Genomic DNA, 27,751 nt, shown 5'->3' on the forward strand with positions numbered 1-27,751 from the left:
CTTCTTCTTGCCGCTCTTCCACAAAGGCCAGATTTGTGGAGTGAGCAACATTTGTGCATCAGTGTTGCACTGTGATGGATAGACCCAGAAACTGCTAGAGATAGGCCCCAGCCACCGTGGGCCCTGCTCGGAAAAGCAGTGTAGACAACAGATGGATGGAAAGATGTACATCAAGGAATTCTGCAATGCTCTTAAAACAGTGTTGCTGGATATGCACGGGCGTTTTCGCCTACAATAAGATCCTAGCAAGAGAAAAACATGCTGGAATTTCTTGTGTTAAAAAATAATGGCTTTTCATTTGTGCTTAACCTTTTTAATGTTGTAGTGCCGGGCTGTGAGCCTCACATTACTATCCACATTTTCAAATGGTTACCAGAGATGTTGCCATTACAGATGGTCATTGAAGAACACTGGTCAACAGAGGCTGCCTTATTATCATGACGTCCAATGCAAATGCAGGGAAAACCTTAAAAATGTTCTCCTACAGTAAGCCTTATTGCATAATTTCAGCACTTCTCCCTGATGGACTACTCATAAAACCACAGAAGGGTACGCAAACAGTGCTGCTTAAATAACCACAGCTTGGAGCTGAACGACATGCTGACAGAGTCCCTAATTAATAATGTACCCTATGATACTGTCTTAGTGAAGAGAAGGGTTTCTTTCCCACAGATACCTAGTGACATTTTCCTCCCAACACATTAGACATGTATAAAAATTGGGCTAATCCTAATACATATTAACAGGGAGTGATTTATTGAATAAATGTCAAGCTAATTAATTTTTTTCAGGGCAAGTTCAGAAATGGGAAGTGACAGAAGGCGGTAGAAAGAAGGTGGTGCTGGATTAGATTTAGTTTCTGTCCATTTTTTCACTTGTCCAATTCCTTCCTGAGCATGAATGCCCTTGTCTTGTGAGGCCTCATTAAGGCTCCCTGGCAGTGGTAGAGCTGCTGCAGATTGAGGTAGCTGAGAGCTACGAGAGGGGAAAAAATGCCTGGGAGTATACATGGAGTTACGGCTCCTGGGTTGAGAGTGATGTAAAAGAGCCATGGTGTCTGGTGAAACATTGTAGTGGCAGAGAGCATCTTGGGTAATGTTGACAGAATACAAGCAGACCAGACGTCCTCAATGACCAGCACCACAGTCTCACACAGAAAGGACTCCAATCACTTTGCCGAGTTTTCGAACTCTGGATGAACTCAGCTCATCTTGTTAGGCCGTAGCAAAAAGGGAACTCTCATTTGCCAGCTTGACAGGGTACAGATACTCTCCAGTTTTTAATGTGTCTCTTTAAATAAAACCATGTGTGTACAGGATTAAGGGATAGAGAGAAGAATAAACACTGAGATAGAGAGGGTGAGCAGTGCCAGGCATTAGACACAATTACGATGGTGGCTGCGTTGTGTTTTGAGTTGTTGATTTAAGGCCAGAGGGCTCAGCCTCCTTTTCACCTCGGGGTATCCTTTCTGACTGAGGCCTTGGTGAAGATCTGGGTTTAGAGGCAAACTGGATGCCTGCCACCTTCTTTTAGACGCACTCCTCTTCCCTTTCTTCCCTTTATAGCCCCTCCCTCGCGGCCCCCAATCAGCTGTTCTCTCTTGTGAGACGACCGGGATAAATGGCCTGTCATGAGTGATGGCCTCACCATGGGAGCCAATTAAACTGGCTCCGCGATTAAAGGGGTCTGTTCATTTAGCAAACCAAATCCTGGCAGCATCCCTCATTCATTTGTGCACTGAGTGCTTCACGGCTGCTGGCAATACTGCCATTAATGTAGATTAAATAAAAATGAAGGTTGCATACATTAGGCTATTTATACAAGACATCGGGCTGGAGGAGTACAATATGACCTGAGTGAGAAACAACATAACTCCGAATAGAAATGGAAATATTCTTTATTGTCCTTCTGTGGGGAAATTCAGATGTACCATCAGGAAAGTGAAAGGCAAATGAAAGCATGCATATCCACACAAAGTGAAAAAATATAAAAACTTAAAGATAAGAATAAGAAACTGTACAGTGAGGGCAAATTTAAAACATAATAAAAGTTGAAATATAAATTTTTTTTATAAATTAAAATAAATGTGCAACTGAATATGGTGATTTTTAAAATATAAAACATATGCATGTATATATATTTGTGCATAAAAATCATCAACACACTATTTACAAGAAATGGAAAAACTGTGCAAAACCAAAATACTGTAATTTTTTTTTCACCAGGACATGTCTACATGCTGATTAGAAGATGGTAAACAATACATAGTGTGCTGTGTTAAAGTAGTGTTTGGTAACACAACCCACCGGTTGATTTAAAACTCAGCAGCTCCAGACCAGACTTTTTAAAGGGTGTCTTTAATGGCTGATTGAGACATAGTGATTTTCCTAGTTTTCATTTCTCCAATATACGAACCTTTTTCGCAACTCTTTAATGAGCTTAATGGATCTTAGCTTCAACTAAACAGCAGGCTTTATTATCCTCCCAGAGAACCCACCCCGCCCCCGACCACCACCACCCCACCCCACCCTACGCGCACACACGCACGCACGCATGCACAAGACATGCTCACACAAACGCACTTTAGCCTTTTAGTATCAATAAGATGCTCGTCTTTGAAAACAAGATATGCAGAGAGCCCGTATGTACAGTGACTTGCAAAAATATGAAATTCAAATATTGGCACTTTATAACCAGAACCCTAGTGCATCATTTTGGGATTTTATGTGATAGACTAACACAAAGCAGTGTCTACATGGTTTTTAAAATATGTTACAAATAAAATAATTGATTTAATTTTGGTCTGGACTTCAGGCTATTCTAACAAACAGACCTGCTTTGATATAAACCATTCTACTTCTACCTCTTGCTCTATGTCTCGGGTTGGCTAGAAGGCAAAATTAACGGTCTTGTCCTTTTGTAGTATTTCGCTCCATCCAGTCTCCAATCAACTCTGACCAGCTTTTTTGTCTCTTCTAAAAAAACATGCCAATATCATATTACTGCCAACACCATGTTTCTGCCAGGATAGTGTGTTCAGAGAAATGTACAGTGTCCATAATCTTTCTTTGTTGTAGGTTTGCAGTAGTGGCATACTCTTTTAATTTTTGGATAATAGATTAAACAGAGTCCTTGAAATGTTTTAAAACCTAACCTGCAGTAAGCTTCTCCACAAATGTATCCCTGGCCTGCCTGCTGGTGTTCACAATTTGTTCATGAACGCTTTTCAGTGGTTTAAATAACACATAGGTGAACGGTGTTTCCTGACTATGTTGCTTCTGAAGGCTGAATAAAAATGCACACCACACTTTTAGACTTTAATTTGTAAAAAGGTATAATTTTCCTTCCACACAATTCAGTGCTACTTTGTGTTGATGTATCACCTAAAATACCAATAAAATACACCAAAGTTTGTGGTTGTAAAATCACAACATGTGAAAATGTTCAAATGGTATAATCCTTAAATGAGAAACCTCATTACTATATTACTTTGCACAGGACAGGTACATTATGATACACAAAAGAGACTAAAGAAGGAAGAAGCCCGTCCAGACGGGCAGAAATACATGGGTAACTGCATAGCTAAATTAGTGCTTCAGAGACATCTGAGAATACACTTTTAACTGCAAGAACTGACGAGTGAGAAACCCAGATCTTATTAAGGGGGCTGCCTTCAGAGTCTTTGATGCTAGAGCAAATAACTGTCTCTGCTCTAATAGAGCTTTTCTTCCACACCACAGCCTGCATCAGAGACTGATGAGGCCGTTTTCTTGAAACTGAAGGTTTTGCTAGAAATCTTCTCAGAGAGGATGACCTATTTTGTCACTACATGGTGACCCGAACAATATAGAAGGGCAATACTAGACAAAACGGTTGCCAATTCTTTTGTTAAAGGAGGTCTTGGAGAAGATGAACAATCTGAATTTGTAGACTGTGCAGCTCAAGCTATTGATCAGCTTGCACTGTTGGTGAGATGAAGAAGGCAGCTTTCTAAAGAGAAAGAAATATTGGCTCTTTCTTTGCTATCTTCCTTGTCGGGTCTACCTAGGGTCTGTTATCTAACTAGAAAATCTATGACTGTGGAGAGCGTCAATTGAAAATCCTCTCCACTTGAGAGTTAAATCATTTTACTGTAGCACTCGGTAGGTCGTTTTAATTCTGTCCATGAAATAGAAATACGGGGGTGGTCAGATTTGGCTTCCCATGTTCCCAGAGCCTTTCAGCCTCACTAACTACAATTGATGCTCGCAGAGTCTCATAGGTGCACAGCTATGTCTGGGGACAGCTTAGGGAGAACAGCTTATCAGACTTCAATCACAGACAGTCACTGGCAGTTTGACTGAGCACAAGCTTGCTCCACACATTGGCTTTTCTCCTTGAATCAATGCAGATTACCATACAAATGGTCTGGAGGCCACGACTTTTGTTTTTTTTGGATTGGGAGTTAATAGGGGAAATCTGTGAGTGCTCAAAGATGTCTAATAACTCTAATCAAGTTCTTTAATCGTGGTGATTTTTCATGGCTACAGTGGCAAAGAAGACCTCGCTCAGATCAAAGTCCTCCCAAATCCCTGGAAACCTGCATCCTGCAGGCAGGGTATAAAAATACACAGGTGACAAGATCAGTTAAACATTCTACTATTTTACAGTATCTGATTTTGTTGCGAATGATTGCTCATTTTCAGAGAAGAACAGATGGTACATTTGGGGGTAGGTGAATACCTTTATTGCTAAAAGAAGTGCTAATTAAACATGCACTGGAGAGATGTGTTGATTCAGGGAGCATATCCTAATAGCATCTGACAAACTTCCATATGTGGAAAATTTATTCAAGTTAATTTAGAGCTCAATTTGGATTTTTTGCCTAACTTCAATTAAAATGCTCCCAAGCTTTTTGGCACCATGACTGTAATTCCTCATGATCCTGCAGGCCTATACAGGGGAAGCCAGATGTTTACATACACTGTATAAAAAAACAAACACAACAAAACACATAAGCTTTGCTTCTGCTTTTAAACTGTATGACTTTGGTCTGTAAGGGATTATGATTATTGACTATAAATATTTATCAAAACTATAACTAAAAATCCTTATTTAGAAACAATACATTCTAACCAAAAATAATTTCTTACGAATAGAGATCAGAAATACACTGGTGGTGTTCTCAGGCTTGCCAGCCTCCCCCCTGGTGACAATGGTAATTATGGTCTAAGACTTCCGTTTTAATGAATGTATTTTAATGAATTAAAAACAATCAGATGTAGGTATCATATCTTAAAAAAACAAACATATATAGACACACATATAGAATGGCCTAAACAATCAAACAAGCAAAACAAAAATATGTTTTGAAAGCTTTTTTAACCACATGATTGGCATCTACCCTTTACTTAAGTCCTCTGATCCTTCTTTAATGAGCAATGGACAAAATTATAATGTCTGTACTGTTGGGTTTAGTTTTTATGTGTGTGTCCCCTACCAACTTTATCGTAAGCGCACCACAAATGAAACAACTCATACTTGGGGCTGCATGACCTCACTGACGTAGGCTTGTTGCTTTTAGCCTAAAGCTAGCAGACTCTATGTATGAAAACAAAGCACATATGACTCGACCTTTTTAATGTATCACAACGTGCTGACAGAACATAAACACACATAGAGATGGCCACACCGTCACTGAATATACACATGGCTAAACATGCTGCTACCATTACAGAAGGCAAGTGTGCTATTTATTTAGACACATGGGGAATGACAACAGGTCTGAAATGCTACATTTTCCTTCATGTTTCAGACAGTCACTCCAACATGGGTTAATATGTCAACGTACTACACTGGCCATAAATCCCCCCATATTCTACACAAAACAGTAATACACCTAAGCTAATGAAATGATGTTAGCGCAACCAAGCTAACTTCATCCTGTAGTAAACTGCCCATTTGCATCGAGAGTTATTTGGAAAACTTTAAGCTTACTATGAAATTAGTCACAAGCTGATTGTCGAGTAACATTGTATGTATATATGTTAAACAGGACTTATTGTAACTTACCTTTGAAAGAATATCAGCATGGTGAGCCTTCAGATGCTGCTTAAGATTTGTGGTATTTTCCCACCTAGTTTGTGGCCACATTTACCGCCGTCTCTTTCTACAATACATTCGGTTTTTTAGATGGATCATATTTAAAGTATGTCCATAGATCCCCTCCTGGTTTATAACCAACAAGATCCAAAGTCCTTTGTAGAACGAGTCACGTTTAGCTCATCGTCCCATTGTCATGAACAGGGGGGTCATCCGAAAAGCTTAAATAATACCTCAACTATAACCCCAAATCCATAAATAGTTAAAAAGGTGGCACCATGGATGCAGAGCAGGATCAAAGAGAAGAGGAGGAAGTTCAAACCATCTCTTCCTTCGATTATGATGGTCAAAATGAGATCACTGGGAATTAAGTTGAATGAACTCTAAGCCCTTACAAGAGCCCAGCCAGAATATCGGGAATGCAGTATTATGTTTCATTAAGACATGGCTGCACAATCATATTCTCGTCTCCAGTGTCTTTCTGCCAGGCTTTCTGACCATACAAGCAGACTAACAGATGGTGTAATCCAAAGCATGTTACTTTAAAGTGTTGTCTCTGCAGCCCAGACATTGAACTGTTAGCAGTGCATTTAACCAGAAAGTTCAACAGTGTTGCTTTGGCAACAGCATATGTTCCACCATCGGTGTTGCACAAACTTAATGTGATGTCATCAGCTCAGTTGTTGTTAAGCTTCAGACACAACACCCCAATGCATTTGTGACAATATCTGGTGATTTTAATCACACGTCATTCTCTGCTACACTTCCAACTTTTCAAGAGTTTTTTACCTTCTCTGGGGAAATCAGATCACAATCTTGTTTTTTCCCTTTTTTTCCCTCTGAGCCCTTTGTTCAGATGCAACCTGTAATAAAGAGAACTGTAAGAAGATGGTTATAGGAACCTCAAGAAGCCCTGTGAGGTTACTTTGAGTCTACAGACTGGGACACACTGTGCCAGCCACATGGAGAGGACATCAATGCCATGACTGAATGTGTAACCGACTATATAAACATCTGTGTGGATAACACCATCCCCACCAGAATGGTGAGATGCTTCCCCAATAACAAACCCTGAAACACCAGTGACCTGAAGGACCTGCTTAACAAGAAGAAAAGAGCCTTCAGAGAGGGAGACAGGAAATTATTGAGTTTACAGAAGCAACTTAAAGATCAGAGACAGCAAGTAGGTGTACAGGAAGAAGCTGGTGAGCAAGATGCAACAAAACAATATGTCTGTGCAGAGCCAATGGACTGAACGCATTCTTTGAGAGGTTCAGTTCAAGAATAAGCTTAGCATCTTTATATCCTGCCCAAAGCTGAACAGACATCCGGCCCTTCTTTAAACGAAAGCTTTGCTGTCACACCTCAAATGTTGTATCTTTCAACTCAGCCATGGACCATTCTGCTTCTTCATGTTTGTCTTCAACCAAATCGGAAGATGCTATTGCCCTTTTTACATCCCCTTTCCACCTGTGTGTCTCAAAACGTCAGGTGAAAAGGCAGCTGTGAAAAACCAGACGAGGCTGCGTGTCAAGATGGTGTTAGCCCCAGAGGCTGAAGGCCTGTGCAGAGCAGCTCTGTGGGATTTTGCAGTGCCTCTTCAACTTTAGCCTGAACGAGGAGAAGGTTGTAGTGTTGTGGAAGACATCCTGCCTTGTTCTGGCACCAAAAAAAGCTCACCCATCAGTCCTCAATGACTATAGACCTGCTGCCCCAACATTCCACATCATGAAGGTCCTAGAGAGACTCCTGTTGGCCCACCAAAGTCAGTAAAGAAGCAATATTGCAATTTTGTGTCTAAATAGTTAGTCAGCAGCATCACAGGGGACTGTAATCTCACCACTCCTTTTCACACACCACAGACTTCCAGTACAAGACAGACTCCTGTCATCAACAGATAATTCTGCAGTCATGGGGTTGATCAGAGATGAACAAGAAGCTGAGTACAGGAAGGTGGTGGACCGCTTTGTGGCATAGTGTAGAAACAGTTATCTCATCTTGAGTGTAAATAAGACAAATGAGATGATTGTAGATTTCAAGAGAAACAGGAATAGGTCAAATGCTCCTTCCATCATAGGAGAAGAAGTGGAGGTGGTGGAGGAGTATTGTCATGGTATGACATCCTTGGACTTGGTTTGTGTTTTTGTGTTAACTGTGCTTAGATCTATGTTTTCCTTTATTGTTAATTAGTTCCACCTGTCCCTTATGCCTCCATGTCTCCTTGCCACACCTGTTCTTAGTTCCTGTGATTACCTGCCTTTGTTTACTCCCTGTATATTAGTTGGTCTGTGTTCTTTGTTCCCCGCTGGTTCCTCCGTCACAATTCCTCGTTCACTACCCTTGTTTATGCTCAGTTTTGCTACGTTACAGAACTGTGTACACATGTAAGTTTTTGGCTCGACTCATGTTTGTACATGCTGTGATTATGTTACGTTTTGGAGACCTTTAATTGAAGAGAAGCCTTCCTCTCATCATGCGGCTGCCAAGCTCTTATCTGCACTTTGGTCCGATCCAAACCCAGAACGTGATAAGTATAAGTACCTCGGTGTTCACCTGGACAACAGACTGGAGTGGAGCAACTACGAAGCCGTCTACAAGAAGGGACAGAACAGACTGTACTTCTTGAGGAAGCTTAGGTCATCCAGTGTTTGCTGCATATCTTCTATACGTCTGTTGTGGAGAGTGTGATCTCTTTTGCCATCATTTGTGGGGCTAGCAGCATCAAGCCAATAAAGAAGGTTGGCTCTCTTCTGGAGACTCCTCTAGAAGCTCTGGAGATGAATGTGGAAATAAGGATTCTTCATAAAATGAAGAACATTATGGAGAACTCTGAGCATCCTCCTTATGAGACTGTCGTACAACAACAGTGTCTTCAGTCGGAGGCTTCTTCAGATGTACTGTAAGACAGACCTCTACAGGAGAGCCTTCCTGCCCACAGCTATCAGCATCTACACCGGCTCTTTGTGGAAACCTGCATAATATGAGCTACAACAATGTATAATTTCCCTCATCATATTGGCATTCATAAATTGTTTAAAGGCATAGTGATGTAATGGAAACATTTAACTTTGACTAAAAGAATTCTCAATATTCTGGCTTACTGCAAATAACAATAAATTGAAAAAATAAATTAAAATAGGATTTAAGTCAATCCTAACTGACTTAAAACAATAAAGATTTAGACTAATTAAATGTCTGACAGTCAAAATAAATTTGTATTTCTCTTTTTATACAGTGTGTGCATGAAGCTGTGGGTGTTTTCCTACAATGATCTCCCAGGTTCCCTCTGTTTAAATCTAAAGGCTTTGCTAACATTTATACTAGGCTTAAACATTCTGTTTGAGACACACAACCCAAATTTACTAAACTTCATTGATAAGAATGAAGCCCTTGAGCAGGAGATAGGAGGATAAGAGGAAAGAAAAGGATTCTGTTGACTGCACGTCAACAAACTTCACAAATTCTATCCTCGCCTCTGATGGGTTTTTGTCAACAGTGCTCATTGCAAATGCTTAAAGTCTTACAATGTAAAGGAAAAACACCCACAGGCATGCAAACTGTTTGGCCAGAACCAGCGTGTTAAATACTTATGTACCTTTCGTCAATTCCCAGAGAAACTTCTGAGGGAGCAGGGTGACTGCTGTAGCGCTTCAGCTAAAGTATGGTGATGGCTCCTGCAATGTGAACAGAAAGCCATGAATATAAAGTGTTGGTTTGGGGCCACCGTTGTGCTGAGTTGACAACTGCTGGGCAATTGTTATACAGCTGGACTGGATGGCGCTGTCACACCGGCCCACTTCCCTCTGCTGAAATATCGTCCAACTATTTTTGATCGCCATCACCCTTCCTTCTCTTAATGCCATTCTCCACACAGTCAGTGTGCTGATAGCAACCAGCTCATAATATGTGGAATCCAATGCTATATCTTGAGAACACCCCCCTCTCACACACACACACACACACACACACACACACACACACACACACACACACACTTCATGATTAATGCTATTGCTATGACAATATAGGCTGCTGGTTAATTTACAAGCCAGCTAATGGGATTGATCCCTCCAGCTAAAATGAAGGAAGAACAATCTGATGCCAAAAGTAGAAATCTGCTCCACTGTCTGCTTACCTGCAAGTTTGTGCAGCTCTTCTCCCAGATGTTTTCTAGTGACGATATGCTGCTGTTTATCTGCTGTTAATGTATAGTGACAGGCCTCAGTTCAGTCAGAGCAATGATGATTGTCTGACACCAAGAGCCTCTTTCAACTGCAGGAATATAAACAGAAAGCAGGAGTAAATATCTTTGTAAGCCTAGATTAAAATGTATTGTCAAGTCTGAAGCATTTACTATGTTACATGACTGTTGCTTACAAAATTATTAAGTGACAGAAAACAGTGTTTGACGCATATTGAATAAAGGATAATTTCTTTGTTGTTTTATCTGCATCTATGAAACATCATGGAGTTAATGTGAAAACACAGATCTTCATACCTTTTAGACATATCTGAGTCAGATGTGTTATTTTTCTCTCTATTACTGTTATTTAGAATATTGGAGAACCATGTGTCGACCCACAGATTTCTGGTTGCAAACTGTGTTACTCTTAGAATTTTTGCACATCTCTGATTACAACCCTAATCCTCAATGTATTTTGTTTGTATTATATATGACAGACCAACACAAAGTAGAGCACAGTTATGGCATATATGCAAAATGCTATGTGTGGCAAAAAACTAAGACTCTCAATAAATCTTAACACAGCATCCTCACTGTGAAACATGGCCTAGGCAGTATCATGGAGTGGGAATGTCTTTTTTTAGCAGGAACATGAAAGTTTATTAGAGTTGACAGGAAGACGGATGGAGCCTCAAGGGTGTCATAAACTTGAAACTTGCTGGGTCCCCCATGTGTTCCCTTTACTTCACAGTTACACACTAGATTAGTGAAGTGTTAAAGTGACAATGTGAAAAAGTCCCAGGAGTATGAATACTTTTGGAAGCCACTGTATACCAGGACATCATGCAAAATATCCCTGTTTTTGGTTGTGAAGTAATATTATATTTAAATTATAAAAGTATGTACATCATTTTAGGAAAACAATGGAAGTTCTTGGAACTTCTCTTTATTGAGCCCCATGATTTGATCATGCACAGTGGACACTGCAGAGGGTAACTTCCAATCCAGGAACAGACATCTAAAGAAACCGGAATCAGGAAAGCTTCCTGTCTGCCTCAACTAGAGAACAGGACAAACAGAACACCAATACCTGCTAAAGGCAATGATGTGCAAGTCTGCCAAGGGCAGAAGGGGACAGTGACACATCATAATGGGCATTATATAGCTGAACGCAGTTTTTGGTTGAAACCCGATCGAAACAGTATCTTCACCATTTGCTCGGGCTCTGTGCAGTAGCAGGAGATGTGACGACGACCATACAAGCACCTGGCACACATAACAGACGATATTTGCCACTGCTCCTGCTGCAGTTATTGCTCTTCTTAAAAGTTGTTGCTTCTGAGCTCACTGATCAAAGCTGGAAATTATTGATGAATATATGTATTTTTTGTTTTTCACTTTTGTTTTTCCATATCTTCAGGTACACAGAGGAGGAGATCCGACAGAAAGTGAGCACATTCAGACAAATGCTGATGGACAAGGAAGGTGTTATCACCAGAGAAGGCTCTCACACACAACCCGTGTAAGTTAAGGTTAAGCCTATTCTAAAAATATTTGTCTTATCTATTCTGTTCAATTTTTGTACATTTTCATAGATGTAAGAAAATGTTGCACATTCTAGAAGAGTGTGTCAAAATCTCACTTTTGTATTATTTTATCCATCTTGTCTTTATAGTTAGCCACAGACGTTTTCATACACTAATCGTGGGTATGAATGTCATTTTAAATTTGGGTTGCATTACAGTAAGCCTCTCATTTATTTTATTCACAGAGCCTGAGTAGTCTTTTCTAATCCACACATGATCACAATTCTACATTTGGGCCTAGATGTATGCATACACCCCAACTAATATTGGGATAAATGTCCTTTAGGAAGTTGCTGAGAAATCAGACACTTTTTATATTTGTTTAGAAGCTTCCAATCTAGGCATCTGATTGGACATTTGAACACTTCTTATTAGAGGTGGTATAGTTAATTGGTTTTATGGCATGGATCAAGTTTTTTGAAAGAAATTTTAAAAAGGGCTGAGGTCGAGGCCATACCAATAGCTCAAACAAACCCAGTTTTGATGTGTTTGGCATAATTGTCCTGTTGGAACATCCCATTTGGTTCACGTTTTAACTATCTAGCTATTGATGTGAGGTGAATTTGAAAAATTTAAAGGTAGTTCTTCTTTTATATTATTTCATACAATGCAGCAGTGCTATTGGCAGTGAAATAAACCCTTAGCATGATACTACTACCACCATGTTGATTAAAGTGTTCCTTGGTTTGAGAGCCTTTAAAATTAGTATGTTGTTCATGTCCATGATGAGTTGGGCCCCATGGCCCAAGTGTATGATAGGTAATTGCAAAAGATCAATATGTTTTAATTTAAACCCTTGGCTGTGGCTCCTTGGGAGTGTTGGAAACACAGGTACTCAATCTGGAATGTTTAAACATCTGTAGGAACATCTGTAGGGTTTAAACATCTGTAGGAACATCTGTAGGGTTTAAACATCTGTAGGAACATCTGTAGGAAGCTAGTAATGTGAATAATTGTCAGATTATTCTCATGTCTTTAGAACTCAAGGTTTTAGCAGAAGGTTAGGGGGAGAGGGCCCCATCTGGAGCAAAGAACTTTAGATCAAGACAGTCATAGTCCTTTTCATCCAGACCTTAAAAAACCCCACTTAGAATCATGAGTAATGTGACCAGCAGGACGTAGGCATGGTGGCCTTCTGAGCCAGTCCATCACACGTTCAGAGGTGGTGTAGTGCTGTCGACCTGACCTACTGTTCACTGTCTGTGAACTTATGACTGGTAATGAAGTTCATGCATCCTGTCTCTCAGACATTGTTAATGGTTTTGACCTTCTTTGCACCTAATCTGGTATCTGACATTTACCTAGAACATGTTGAGATGTGGAACATTGCTGAGGGAGGGGTTATGCTGCATGGCAAAGTAACACAAGGATGAATAAATTGACATTTATAGCTGAACTAAAGCAAAGTCTAAATATCCACAAAGCTTTTGTGCTGTTCTGTTAATTAGACTTGAGATGAGTTTAGGTTGTCAGCCCTGCCATGAATTCTACTATATACCAAATCCAGAAAGACCTTATATGGGAAAATGAAGAATCTAACTATTTGTAGGGTTATTATTCTTTATTTATCTAAATATCATCTGTAAACAGGCCCAAAACATCCACAAAATCTCTGGCTGATACAAAGAAACCCATGAAAAACTGTTTATAAATAAATGACTCACTAGCTCTGGAAGGTTTTGTTGTTCCGGTTCAATATTAATACGACGAATTGATGAATTTACCCCTAATGTTCCAACACATTTAAATGTTTCCCTTTAAAACATTCAGATGTTAGCAGTGTTAATTTGAATATCAACTTCAGGCAGAAGGAGCTGAAAGCATGAGTGAACTAAGCTGATGCCTAAAGCCCCTAAAACCATCAGGGGCCTCCCATAGATGCTTGAATTTTAACAGACCATAGATCTAAAATCTTTATACTTGTTTATTGTGAATGGAAATACTATGATTTTTTTTTACATCATAAACAAATGAAAAGATTTTAAAATGTAGGAATTTATGAATTAGCTCATTTACTTTGTAAAAGTGATAAGAATAATCTTTATTGTTTGATTGGTGTGTTAACATAGTTACAATCTGAAGAATTTCTTCTTTTTGTTTGAGCTTGGTTTGTTCACTTATACAGCTCATCAAATAAAAACGAATTATCTGTGATTGCTTTTAAGCTCAGCCAATTAACCTTGCCCTCCTCTCCCAGATTCCACCAAATTTGTCTTGAAATGCTAATGGTGGTGGAGATGGTCCTAACAGGAAGAGGGCCCCAAATCAAATTCTGCTGAAGGCCTCATACAACCTAGGGCCAGCCCTGACTTCAGTCCGTTTCTCACTTTTCTGAAAGACTACCCTTAGCTTACCAAATGCATGTGTCTGTTTTTAGGTTCTTTTTCCTCAATCCTTCACACAGCATGATGTGGTCACTGCCATGCTTTTCGGTGAATCTGTTGTTTTTATGATGATGGAAGATGCTGGATTTGCTCAACACTCTTTTCCACACAAAGTTAAACTTTAGTTGCTTGTTCTTCTTCAGTGTTAGCTTTGGCCTCCTTTTTTCCGTTCCCAATTTATCTGTTTCAGTGGTCTTCCATTTATTACTACTTTTTATGCCATATTATTTTGGATTTTAAAAATTTAGTACATTGTTTTCTTAATTATATTTAGATTTTGAAATCTTTCTTTTAGAACCCAACTCTTATGTACTTCTTGAGATCTTCACAGACTGGTTTTTTGAGCTGCTTGATCTTCATATTACTGCTTTCATAGTAATTTTACTTGCTTGGTAACACTGCATACTGGTGTCAGTGATAACAAATCAATATTTTTTTAGACTTAGATCTTCAGATATTTTACACACTGGTGGAATTAAATTTAACTATATTAAGAATCATATTTATTTTGGGGACTATAAAGCAAGTTGAATGACTGCATATATGTACTTGAGTCAGTGCACATTAGGGTAACGACTTTATAAATCACAAACTGTGTTCTAAAGAATCTGTAATCCCGGTAGAATATTCGAGTCCAGGATTGTCTATAAATATTTTTTATGCTTCTCTGATGTTCCAAAAGTCAAAAAATTTATAAAAAAATATTTCTATATTTTCATGAATAAAATAAAGGTTAAAAAAATTTCAAACTGTGTTTAAAGAATCTTAGTTCAGTGTCAAACTATCCAGTGAGAAGTCTAAACAGTATAGATTTTTAACTAAAGATCATTTGGATCAAAAATAATCTGTGCTTTTGTAACCGAGTGTATATTATATATGCAAAGATCCTAAATAATGAATAATTACATCACACACAATATACAATTGCTGTGAGTACATTTGAAGCAGTTATTTTGAGGCTATCATTTTTTCAGTTAGTTATGCAACTGGGAGGCGAGGGCTCTTAAGAGTAGTTTACTACTCTCACGCTCTGGCTCGTAAACAACCCAGCAGTAAGGATAGATGTGCAACCTTCTACTTCATGCTTACTAGTGTCTGCATTGATTTTCTCCAGACTGGATGGAAAGTGATAGAATGAAGAAGAATGCTGTTGAGCAATTCAGAATTATGCCTGAAATCGGTGTAGTTTAAATGTAGAAGCTGACCCAGCATGGGCTTCGCATAATGTTCAACTGTTAGATGAAATACTAGAGCGAAACCTGATTTAATAGAGAACAGAAAGACTATTTTATAGATGTGAGTTTATAGTTCAGCTGTTTTGTCAATAGTTAGTCATTGTGCACAGTCTTAGCTAGTTAACCCCCACTACAGCCAACAGGCCTACTACAGTTTTAAATCAGAATCAGTATCAGCTTTATTGGTCAAGATTTTGTGCACAAACAAGGAACTTGATTTCAGTTTGAAAGGCTCACAGCATGCAGACATTAAGTATAACCATATCAACTTTAGACGAAATCAAATAAGGACATAAGGAAACAACCCCTTTACACAGCTACAAGGTTTAGCACTGCTCACCTGGTGAGGAATAATAAATCTAACTTCCACCGAACTCCCCCCACAAAATAACACACTATAACTCTGTGAGGCAATAAGAATAGGACTGATCCTTCAGCGGCTGAGTGGCTGTCTGAGAGAGGATATGAATGAGCTGCACTACTTTGTGCTGCAGCCCTAAGGAGGGCCTTTGTCACAGTCCATCACTGCCAGGTCCCAGGGACAAAGGCTGAACTAGGAAACTTCTTGCCTCACCAGTGCATCACTGAGCATGGGGGCGCTCACTCATCTGCCTATAAGGGCGGCTGCCTGGCTAGACAGATGCCTCCTGCATATTGGAGGCTGGCACCAATTAGAAGATTAAGAACAGGATGGGGAATTAGTTGATTCATCACTAATGACTGAGCACAGGGGTTAGGCTACATAGTTTAAATTGTTGTTAATTGCTTTTTTTGGCAGTGTGTTTCATTGCTGCCTCCACAGCTGCCCTCGAATAAAGCAAGATGACACACAGATTGTTTATTTCAGTTTGTAGAAGGACACAGTGACATAATGGAAGCTAATCCATCTTGCTGTAAATAGTGCCTTTTAAAGCTCATACTTGTCTGGACAGACAGACAGACAGACAGACAGACAGACAGACAGACAGACAGACAGACAGACAGACAGACAGACAGACAGACAGACAGACAGACAGACAGACAGACAGACAGACAGACAGACCAAATTGCAGTTTATATTTTATTTGATGTATCTTTAAAGGGGTTATTTAGGCTTTTTAAAGTAGGTTCTGGTAACAGATTATAAACAGTTCATATTGCACCTGTGGTCAATAACTATCGTAACATCTTCATTTACTATAAATCCAGATTAGCTGGTCCTGGAACTGGTCCAATAAAGTGAAGACCAAAGTGGACTGTCATTTGTAAACAACTCTAATTAGTTGCTCTGACTGGAAATGCTTTCCATTCTCAGTGTGTGTTTCACACAAGAGGGTTATTGGTGGCGCACAGCCTCTTATTTCCATTCCCAGGCACCTGCCAATTTATTATGTACAGGTGTTCAATTACTTGCTAATTTAAACTGCGAATTAGCAAATTACTTTGCAGCAACTGAAGGCATTTTGGCATCTGCACATGGTGAAGAGGACTTGCTGAAGTTCAAATCAGGCAGTGAATGAGGTAGAACCAACCAACTGTGAACGTGCCATGATTGAAGGTGCCAGACAGGCTGGTCTGAGTATATCAGAAATGTCTGTACTGCTGAGAGTTTCACAAACAACCATCTCTCAGGTTTTCCAGAGAATGATGCAGAGAATAAAACAGGCAGTTCTGTGAATAAAAACGTCTTGTTGTCAGAGGTCAGAGGAGGATGGGGAGATCTGTTGGAGATTATACAAAGGCAAACGTAGCTCAAATACGCACTGCTTATAACCAGGGTGGACTACTATCTCTGAACATATGACACATCCAGCCTTGAAGCAGATGGGCTACAGCAGCAAAACACCATACAAGGTGTCAGTCCTGTCAACTGAGAAGAGGAAACATACATTACAGTTACCACAGGATTGGAAAAATGTTGCTTGGTTCAGTAAGTCTTGATTTCAGCTGATGTATTATTTAGATGGTAGGGTCAGAATTTGGTTAATTGAAAGCATGGATTCATCCTGCCTTGCATAAACGTTCAAGCTGCTGGTGGTGGTGCAGTGGTGTGGGATATACTTTTAAAACACTTTGGACCCCTTAGTACCATTGAGCATTGTCTAAATCCTACCTGAGTATTGTTGCTGACCATGTCCATCTTTTTATGACCACAGTGTAGCCATATTTATGAACATGACAATCAGTCCCCCTTGGGATGTAGTGGAACAGCAGACTTTAATCATTGATGTGCAGGGGTCAGATCTAGAGCAACTGCGTGATGCTATCCTGTTAATGTCAACCAAAATCTCTGAGGAATGTTTCTGACACCTTGTGGTTAATAAATTAAGGTAGTTCTAAAGGCCAAAGGGGATCCAACCCACTATTAGCAAGGTTTCCATTTTAACAGAACCTCACTTCAAAAGTTTATACTATCCCTTTAAGTCAATCTTCATTTAAACTTAATCATATTAAACTGTGAAACATTCATATTTCCCACAGTCGGTTGCTTCTCTCAGCTGTCTGTCTCAGTCTGCAGGTTTCGTACTCAGTTCCTATTAACAAGATTTAAGCTGGACTGTCATGGTAAAATAAGTTGTTGTTTTAGCTGCTTCACTGCATCCCTGTTGGACCCATCCATGCTCAGCCAATTAAGGGCTCTTCTGCCTCGTGTCTTCCTTACAATCCGCCTCACTCACTCCGCTTTCTCCCTCTAGATATCCAACATCACATATTATCTGGGGGGTTTTCTACTGTACCCTTGCTCTTTATTCTGATCTGATATAAAAGTTTCTCCCACAGTGCACGTGTGTGTGTTTGATCCAGTCACTCAGTAATTGCTATCCTTTGCTTTATTAAATTCTTTCGGCGTGTCGCTTCAGCTTCTTCATATTACTCCATTATTACTGGGTGAGTTTGTTACCCCTGCATGAACATGGTAGGGTCAAGTTGGGTCAATTACACAGAGGCATTAAAGGGGAAACAGAGGTATTGATGCAGGAAGGATTAGGAAGGAGTCTGCAGCCATCTGTCAGTAAATACAATGCAGCGTGTCAGAAGAGTTGGAAGATATTAATCCCACAGGCTGAGCCATAGATCTGAAAGCAGTGTTCTGAAGTCTAGGGTCAGGGATAATTACAAATGTCCAGCTAAAAATGCATCCTACAGTAAACGAAATAAAGTTAATACATTACAAAAAGTCCCATTTATCTGTCTGTTATACAGTGTCCGACAAAAGTATTCATACCCTTGCCTCTTTTCACACTTTGCACAAACAAAACATAATTTCATTACATTACACAGTATTCAAAGATTTCACAGATTGAATCTGAATTTGTAACCAGCAACCCTGAGTCAATACTGTGTAGAACCACCCTGTGGTTACAGCTAAGTCTTTTAGGATATGTTTCTTTTTTCATTCGTTTCTCTTTGCAAAATAGCTTAAGCTGAGCCAGACTGGATGGATGGACAGCATCTGTGTACAAAGGTTTTTAGATGCTAGAAGAAATTCCTAATTGGATGTAGGTCTGGACTTTGACTGGGCCATTCAAACTCATAATGTTTTGAACTAAACCATTTCATCGTAACTGGTTGTATGTTTATTGTCTGTTGAAAAGTGAACCTTTGGCCCAGTCTAGTCTTTTTCAGTCTTTAGACTGATTCTTCTGGAATCCATCTTTCCTTACCAGAAACACATCCCCACAACATGATGCTGCCCCCACCATGTTTTAACGTAAGGATCGTCTGATCAGACTGGTGTGCAGTATTCTTTCTCCATCACACATGCAGCCAGTGAAATAAGGGCTTTAATAATTTTTGAAGGCACTGTATTTCAGTGATTTTACAGGTACCCACTTGGCATGAAACTTAAAATTGAACAAATTTAACAGAATTGTATAATTCCTCTTTGTTTCCACGTGACTCCACTCAAAATGCTCATTTTATGAGTAAATAATTATACTCTCTTTGCAAACATTTACTTTTGCAGCATAGGTTTTGTGGCACTGAAGTTACCATAACCATTAAAATGTCAGTCTTTTTCATGTGTCTTTGACATGGGTGTTAAAATTCTGAGGCAGCAAGGGAGCAACCACACACACCACAGGCTGCTCGTATTATCTGATCCCCAAGATAACTACACTAAACTTTTAATAGCATTAGCAGTGAGCAATATGGCATGATAAATATAGTGTTCTTCTCCTGCTAGTATCATGCTGGTTTCTGCGGGGATTATCACAAGTTGCATGTTGCTGCATTTTTTTTTATCATTCAGTCTGCACTCCACTGCTTTTAGCTTTTCTATTGTTTCTCCTTGTGTTGAGTCTGTGGTTGCCAGGGACACACAGCAAATTGCGGCAACAAGGTAAAAGAGTAAAACTTGACACAAAGTGAGAGAGCTCACTTTGTGTCATGATCCTTGATTCATGTTCTTTCAGGGTGAACCACTTCCATTATCAACCTGACGAGTATGAAGAGGACCCAGAAGCAGTTGGCTATGAAGATGGAGACTATGAGCAGGACTATCACAGTGACAGGTGGGCTAAACGGTCCACCTTCCTTGGAAGAATTAACGTATCCTTACAAAAGATTGCTACAAGAGTGTTTCTGTGGATATAAAATAAAAATAAAAACACTCCAGAAATGTTCATGCACATTACCCTGTAGATGTAGCCACTATTGGCTCCACACAGAAACGAGCAAGTTTAGTTTCTTTAAAACAATTTGCTGTTTCATTGCAGAAATGTGTTGTGTCGTTATTGCAATTTGGCCAAATGGATTGAGAAAAAAGCAACCAAGTGTTATGTTATTGCCAAGGCACCAAAGTAACAACAAATAACTATAATCTAGAAACTAAAAATGATTATAATAGCAATCATTTATAAATTATTTCGCACTAACCCTAACCCTAACCCTAACCCTGACTCTCCTTCCTTTTCCCTCTTTCTCTGGCCAATTCAGAATGAAAAGGAAATCAAGCAGCTCTCCATCCCCTCGTCCAAAGAAAAGGAAGAAGAAGAAGTCTGGACGTCGAAGGGGTCGGTGAGTGGAAGCAGCCGCTCCTAAAAAAGCTTCCTCTTCCTTTCCTCTTCCGGGCCTTGACAAAATAACTACTCATGGTGCAATTACTCTCTGTGGTTTTGTGGAATTAAATCCTAATTATCTATCTGTGAATATTTCAAATGAGTCCTTAGATATTACAACCGTGGGGCTGGGGTGGGGTATGATGGGCCAAGTATATGCTCATCTCCCATTTTTCTTTGACAAAGTCAGTTAAAAGGAAAGAAAGGAAAACTCGGTGGGGGAAGAATTTAGCAGCAGTCTAAGGCTCAGATGTGATACCTCCCTCCCTCTTCTTCTCTTCATCAACAGGTTTGGCAGCTCCTCACCCACTAGCAGAGAGAAGAAGAAGAAGAGTGGAAAGAAGCACAAGCGAGACAGGTGAATGTGTACAAATTGTCATCAGTCATATCTTAGTACAAACAAGAAAGTCTGAGTTGTTAAGGTGCTATGACAAAAAGTGTTTTTCACGAGCTTGTATTTGTATTTAAATTTTCCTGGGTTACTGGTGTTGATTGGAGCCGGAAACAGCTGGCCAGTTTCTTCAAGGACCTCTTCCTGGAAGTTGTGACTCTCCTTCCTCCTTGGGAAGTGTAACATTTATTTCTGTGTCAGATGTTTTCTGGTAAATAGAAGCTCTAAGAAAGTAGATATAAACCCAGGGTGCCTCACATTCCAAGTTAGGAACACATGCATTTTTGATACCAAATTGGTTATGGTTTGGCTCAAGGATCATAAGAAATAAAAGAAAACCAACATGGAAATGATTTATAAATAAAATTTCAACAAAAACCAACAGATGCTCTAGAGGGAAAATGGTGGCTCTCAAGAAGAGAGAGATTTGATAATCCTGCCTGAAGACACTGAGTAGTCACTCCATTTACAATCAACACCAATTACCTTGGGAAACTTAAACATGCACAAAAAATCCCTGAAAAAAAGGCCTAGGCTGTAATGCATTTTTTCCCTTGCAGTGATGTGATCTTCAGAAATGTAGTTTCCCTTATCAGAATCATAAATTATTTTTACAGAGAGACAGATCTAAATTGGGCTGCACGGTGGCGCAGTTGGTAGCACTGTTGCCTTGCAGCAAGAAGGTCCTGGGTTCAATTCCCAGCCAAGGTCTTTCTGCATGGAGTTTGCATGTTCTCCCCGTGCATGTGTGGGTTCTCACCGGGTACTCTGGCTTCCTCCCACAGTCCAAAGACATGCCTGTTTGGTTAATTGGTCTCTCTAAATTGCCCTTAGGTGTGGCTGAGTGTGTGCTTGGTTGATTGTCCTGTATCTCTCTGTGTTGCCCTGCAATGGACTGCCGACCTGTCCAGGGTGTACCCCGCCTCCTGCTGCTGGAGATGGGCACCAGCGACCCACTATGGAAGAAGCGGTATAGAAAATGACTAAGTGACTGACGTTCATGACTGGAATGATGATGGTGCTGACTGGAACACTGAGAAGTTTATAAATGCAGCTGGTATGTTTGCCTTGCCAGTCTTACAGCTCTGTGTAATGCTTTGGTAACAAGAGAAAGTTTTATATACCAACAGCCAATATTAAACCACCTGATGTTGATTATTACATAGCAGCAGGACTGGTCTATAAATACCAATGCCTGTTAGGTTAATTGGTCTCTCTAAATTGCCCTTAGGTGTGTGAATGAGTGGTTGTTTGTGTGTGGCCCTGCGATGGACTGGTGACCCATCCAGGGTGTACCCTGCCTCCCGCCCATAGACTGCTGGAGATAGGCACCAGCTCCCCTGCGACCCACTATGGAATAAGTGGTAGAAAATGACTGACTGATCTAAATTATTCTCTTTTTTCCTTCCATCTTGTATCAATTTTGCATCAGTGTGCAACTTGTGGCAGTTATTATTTTTGTATGAGTAAGTTGAGAAAAAGGAAGAGACAAGGCAGACAAATTAATAGATTTTAGACAAACAAAAAAATAACAGAATATAAAAAACAAAAGTCAGGGCTAAAAGAAAAACAAAAAAACAGAGGGGAGTTGAAGAAGAGCATAAAGGAAGCACATTGTTTCCATGTTAGAAGGATCAATGAAGAAGGTCACAATGAAAGAAGAAAGGGAACAGAAAAGCTGAAAAGGTTTAAGAAAGGTTAACAATTTTGTGAATTAAAGACAATGGCTTGAATGTGGACAAACAGGATGAAAGCAAGGTTGCTGGGCGGAAGAAGGACAGAAGAGGTGTTTGTAAAGACATTAAGAGACAGAGACTACGGGGATGAAAAAACAGAGGAAGAGCAAGAGCTCATCAAGAACAACTTGTGCAATGCCTTGGGACATCATAACACCAATGAGCAATTGCAGAGAGGCCCTACTCCACTTGGCTTTATTCCCTGCCTAACTCGGGGGGAGCAGAGCTAAATGTGCTGCTCTAATAACCCAGTCTGTATGGGGTGCACATCACAAGAAAAATGAGCCTTTCTATAAATTGCTTAGCTGCTCCGCTGTGCTTTCTCACTTCTCATCCATCCATTCACATCCCAGTCCCCCCTGTTGTCCTCATTCCCACTCCTTCCTTTCGTCCTCGCTCTGTGGATGCTCTGCATTGCAGGTGATGTTGATGTATGACTAATGTATTGGAAAAGCAGAGCCAAAGAAACATGCCTGGTTCCCCCCAGTGGGCATCCTGTTCTGAGGCTTCCCTTTCAGATAAACATGAGGAGGTGACCTTCGAGTGCTGTCCAGGTAGAATCCTGCTGTGTTCTCAGCTGTAACCTCTATAAGCTGCAGTCCTTTACCGACCACAATATTTCAGCAGTGTTTGAGAGAGAAAAAGAAAGTTCTCATTTGTGGCAGTCCCCAGCTGATTCGTTCCAATGAGGAAACCCGGCTTCTGAGTTTCATATCGACCATATATGTTACTGTGGCAGCTTTATTACTGCCCTTTCAGCAAGTCAACACTCTTCATGCGGGTGCTCCCACCCACTGCATGCTGCATTCTGGAGGTGAGCAGTGGGATACTCAGGGAAAAAGGGCTCTTAAACAGACCAGACTAATCACCATGGTAACCACAATGAAGGGGATACTGATATGACGGTGACGTGTTGGTCTTAATGCTGAGGACAGTAGAACGACCAGTCTATCTTTTTTTAAACATTTTCACACCTGGTTGTGACTAAAATGTGGAGAAATGAACAGCAACACCAAACACCTGTAGACATGTGCTGTGAGATAGCTCACTGGGAGCATCTCAAACCTCAGGATCCTCTGACTTCGCACACCAAACACACGGACGCATTCTGTCTTGGTCTGCAAGGAAAATACTCTTTAATAAATGTCTACATTTACATTCAGCACTCATTCTCTACCAGCTCTGCCATGTCTAGAAACAGAAATTCATTGCTGTCCTTTGCAAAATAGGTCAAGTGCAGTCAAGTTAGATGGATAGCATCTTGCTAAAGTTTCTCAATTGTCCATTCGAACACATGAAAATGCTTTGATCTAAACCTGTTTATCGTAACTCTGACTGTATGTTCAGGGTTGCGGTCCTGTTGGAAGAGGAAGCTTTGCACCTCAGGTCTTTAGCAGCCTCCAACAGGTTTTCTTCCAGGATTGCCCTGAATGTTAATATGGGCCTCTTGGCTGCTTTTCTCATTAATGCTGTCCTTACCCGGCCTGCCAGTTTATGTGGATAAACATGTCTTGGTAGGTGTGCAGTTGTGCTACAGTTTTTACAATTGTAGATGGTGGATTGGAAAGTGCTCTATGAGATGTTCAAACCTTGGGATAGTGTTTTATAATCCAACCCTGCTTTAAACTTCTCCACAAATGTATCCCCAACCTGTCTGCTGTGGTCTCCATGATGCAGTTTAGTCCAGTGTTCTCTAACAAACCTCTGACGCCTGAATACAAATGCACACCAAACTTTTCTGATTTTGTTTTGTAAAACATTTTGAAAACTATGTAAACTTTTCTTCTCACTTCACAATTAATTACTACTTTGTGTTGGTCTGCCACATAAACTCCCAAAAATACATTGACGTTTGTGGTTGTAACATCAGCAAATGTGATGAAGTTCAAGGGGAATAATTAATTTTGACTTCTGCAGGTTAATACAATCCAAGTATCCCAGTCACTTCAGTTTAATAATCATCTTTCAGCATTTGACCTTGTCTGACCTCTTTCCTAGAACTGATTTCAGAAATCAGGTTGAGAATTCCCTGAACCAGCTGGAATCTGGGGCTTCACGTGTCTATGTGACATTGTACAATTATTTGAATTTAAAATAATAATTAATGTTTTTGCAGGTCAGCATCTGACTCCAGAAAAAAGAGAAGATACAGGTATGTATCACATCATCTCTCACAACATGGCCGCCTTGTTGCATTAGCATTCATCAACACAATCTTCTTCAGAAAAAAACTTCTCACATCACATGTGTAGCACCATTGTTGTTCTAGCTAGTTAATTACTTTGTTTAAATAATAATTAATGTGCATTGCTAAAGTATTCACTTTTCACCTATTTTGTTACATTCCTACCTGTACCCTAAATGTTATTTTTTTTAAAACTTATGTTATGTGATGGATCTGTACAAAATAGTTTATGTTGGTGAAGTGATATCAGAAAAATACATATAAAAAAGGAAAAACTGAAAACTGGCATGTTAATATGTAAGCAGCCCCTAAAAGGTTCTGGTTCAACCAATTACCTTTAAAAGTCACATAATTAGTGAAATGAAGTCCCCCTCTGAGCAACCTGTGTCACATGATCTGTCAGTATAAACACACCTTTTCTGAAAAGCCCAAGAGGCTCCAACACCACCAAGCAAGAGGCACCACACCATGAAGACCAAGGAGCTCTCCAAACAAGCCAGGAACAAAGTTGTTGAGAAGTGCAAGTCAAGGCGGGGTTATATAAATATCCAAATCATTGATGTTCCCCCTGAGCACCATCAATCCATCATATTCACATAGAAAGCACATGGTACCACAAGAAACCTGCAAAGAAAGTGCCACCCACCAAAACTCACAGACTAGGCAAGGAGAGCATTAATCAGAGAGGCAGCACAGAGACCAAAGGACCTGAAGGAGCTGCAAAATTAACGGCACGTGGGCGACTCCCCAAATGTGTGGAGGAAGGTGCTCTGGTCAGATGAGACTAAAATGTAACTTTTCAGCCACCAAGGAAAACACTGTATCTAGCGCGAACCCAACACGTCATCACCCCAAGAATACCGTCCCCACAGGGACTGGGAAACTGGTCTGAGTCAGGGGTAAGATGGTTGGTATTAAATACAAAGATATTCTTGAGCAAAACCTGTCAGTCTCTATTTGAGACTGGGACAGAGGTTCACCTTCCAGCAGGACAATGACACAAAGCACTCGAGTGGCTTAAGGTGAAACGTTTAAATGTATTGGAATGGCCAAGTCAAAGTCCAGACCACAATCCAATTGAGAATTTTTGGTTAGACTTGAAGATCACTGTACACGAGAGAAAACGATCGAACATGAAGGAGCTGGAGCAGTTATGCACATGGACGGTTTATTTTATCCTATTTGTTGTTCGCTTCGCAATAAAAACACAATACGTGTTGAAGGTTGTAGCCATGTTCTGAAATGGTGCAAACTGGTGAAAAATGGTCTCAAACTGTCCATTTTAATTTCAGGTTGTGAGGCAACAAAACAAGGAAAATGCCAAAGGGGGATGAATACTTTTGCAAGACAGTGTAGATTGAGTGATATGTTGTTTTTAATCTACGTTGCTTCCTTACCTCCTGTCTGACTTTTGTTTCAGGTCCGGCAGCCAGAAGAACAAACACAAAGATAAGAACAAACAGAAAAAGAGGTGAGCCACATTGAACACTTTTATTTTTTATATTTTTCAAACATGCACTAAAATGGACAGTGAAATGCAATGACTAATATAGAGAGCACATAAACAGAATGGTACAAAGAATGAGAAAGACATATAAGATGTATAAACCCATGATTTAGTGCTTTGTCATCTGTTCAGTGGAAGTGATTTGGCTGCATCAACATTCTCAGCTGTACGGGTGCCTAACAAAGCTATGCATTCCAGCTGAACATGATCATGAAGACTAAGGAACAGAGCACACTGGTCAGGGATAGGTTGCAGAGAAGTTTATAACAGGTTTATGCTATAAAACAATATCCCAGAACACATAATACATTCCTGAGGAAAATGGTGACTCAAGAGGAGCTGTAGAGAGCCCTCGCTCAGGTAGGAGAATACGTCAACATGACAGCTAGTGTTAACATACTTCACAAATCTGACCTTTACAGGAGAGCAGCAAGACGAAAGTTATTGTTGAATGAAAGCCATAAAAAGTCCCTTTTGTAGTTTGCCACAAGCCATGTAGAGTGTACAGCATGTGGAAAAACGTGCTCTGGTCAGATGAGACCAAAGCTGAACTTTTTTGCCTATGTGCAAAATGCTATGTGCTATGAAAAATTAAAACTGCACATCACCCTAAACACACCAACCCCACTGTGAAACACAATGGTGGCCGCATCATGCTGTGGGAATGCTTTTCTTCAGCAGGGACACGGAAGCTGGTCAAAGTTGATCGAAACGATGGAGCTAAATACACAGCAATCCTGGAAGAAAACCTGTTAGAGGCTGCTAAGGACTTGAGACTGTGAAAGCATATTCATGTGTTAAACTGGACAATTGAGAATATGTAGCAAGTTGCTATTCATCTAATCTGAATGAGCTTGAAGTATTTTGCAAAGAACAGTCGGCAAAGATTTGATGTGTCTGTAGATGTTCAAAACGTGTAGGGATTGCAGGAGAGGCTTCATACATTTATATAGGTACTTTGCACCTATAATTAAAGGCTTAGATTCAGAGAATGAGCAAATGTAAAGTGCATATTCAAATCTTTTGATTCCATCCATTGTTTAAAGCAACTCTAGCTCTGCATGAAGTATTTGATGACTGAGAATTCTTTGTTGTGTGTCTCTATGATGAATGCTTGCATACACGTTGGTTTGCATGTGTGTGTATGTGTGTGTGATGTGTTTGTCCATCTGCTTCCATCCATCAGGTCCCCAGGTGAGACTCCAAGCAGGAGCTCGCAGAATCAGGGCAGCTGCTGCAGCTCTCGAAGCGCCTCCTTGTCCTCCAATCGGAGCAGCTCCAAATCTCCCTCCAGGTAGTCTTTTACACACATGTGCTTGCTCAGTGTGTTCACACACTGAAATTGGTGTGATGACTGGGCGGTTGCCCTAGTGATCGTCAGTCCTTCTCTCTCTCTCTTTCTCATTTACTCTTAGCCCTCAGGG

General features: G+C 40.2%; 1 protein-coding gene across 3 annotated transcripts in view; it reads left to right on the forward strand.

The window, feature by feature from the left end:
• Nucleotides 1-27,751, forward strand: part of srrm3 (serine/arginine repetitive matrix 3) — a 113,631-nt gene that overhangs the window by 64,080 nt on the left and 21,800 nt on the right. For all 3 annotated transcript variants that reach the window (XM_047379423.1, XM_047379422.1, XM_047379421.1), the window contains exons 3-9: nt 11,685-11,786; nt 19,864-19,962; nt 20,387-20,467; nt 20,798-20,866; nt 24,752-24,787; nt 26,241-26,291; nt 27,514-27,621. In XM_047379423.1, the coding sequence (XP_047235379.1) occupies nt 11,685-11,786; nt 19,864-19,962; nt 20,387-20,467; nt 20,798-20,866; nt 24,752-24,787; nt 26,241-26,291; nt 27,514-27,621 (546 nt within the window). The remainder of the gene's footprint in view (nt 1-11,684; nt 11,787-19,863; nt 19,963-20,386; nt 20,468-20,797; nt 20,867-24,751; nt 24,788-26,240; nt 26,292-27,513; nt 27,622-27,751) is intronic.

This window comes from Girardinichthys multiradiatus, chromosome 11, assembly GCF_021462225.1.
Source record: "Girardinichthys multiradiatus isolate DD_20200921_A chromosome 11, DD_fGirMul_XY1, whole genome shotgun sequence".
Classification (NCBI taxonomy): Eukaryota; Metazoa; Chordata; class Actinopteri; order Cyprinodontiformes; family Goodeidae; genus Girardinichthys; species Girardinichthys multiradiatus.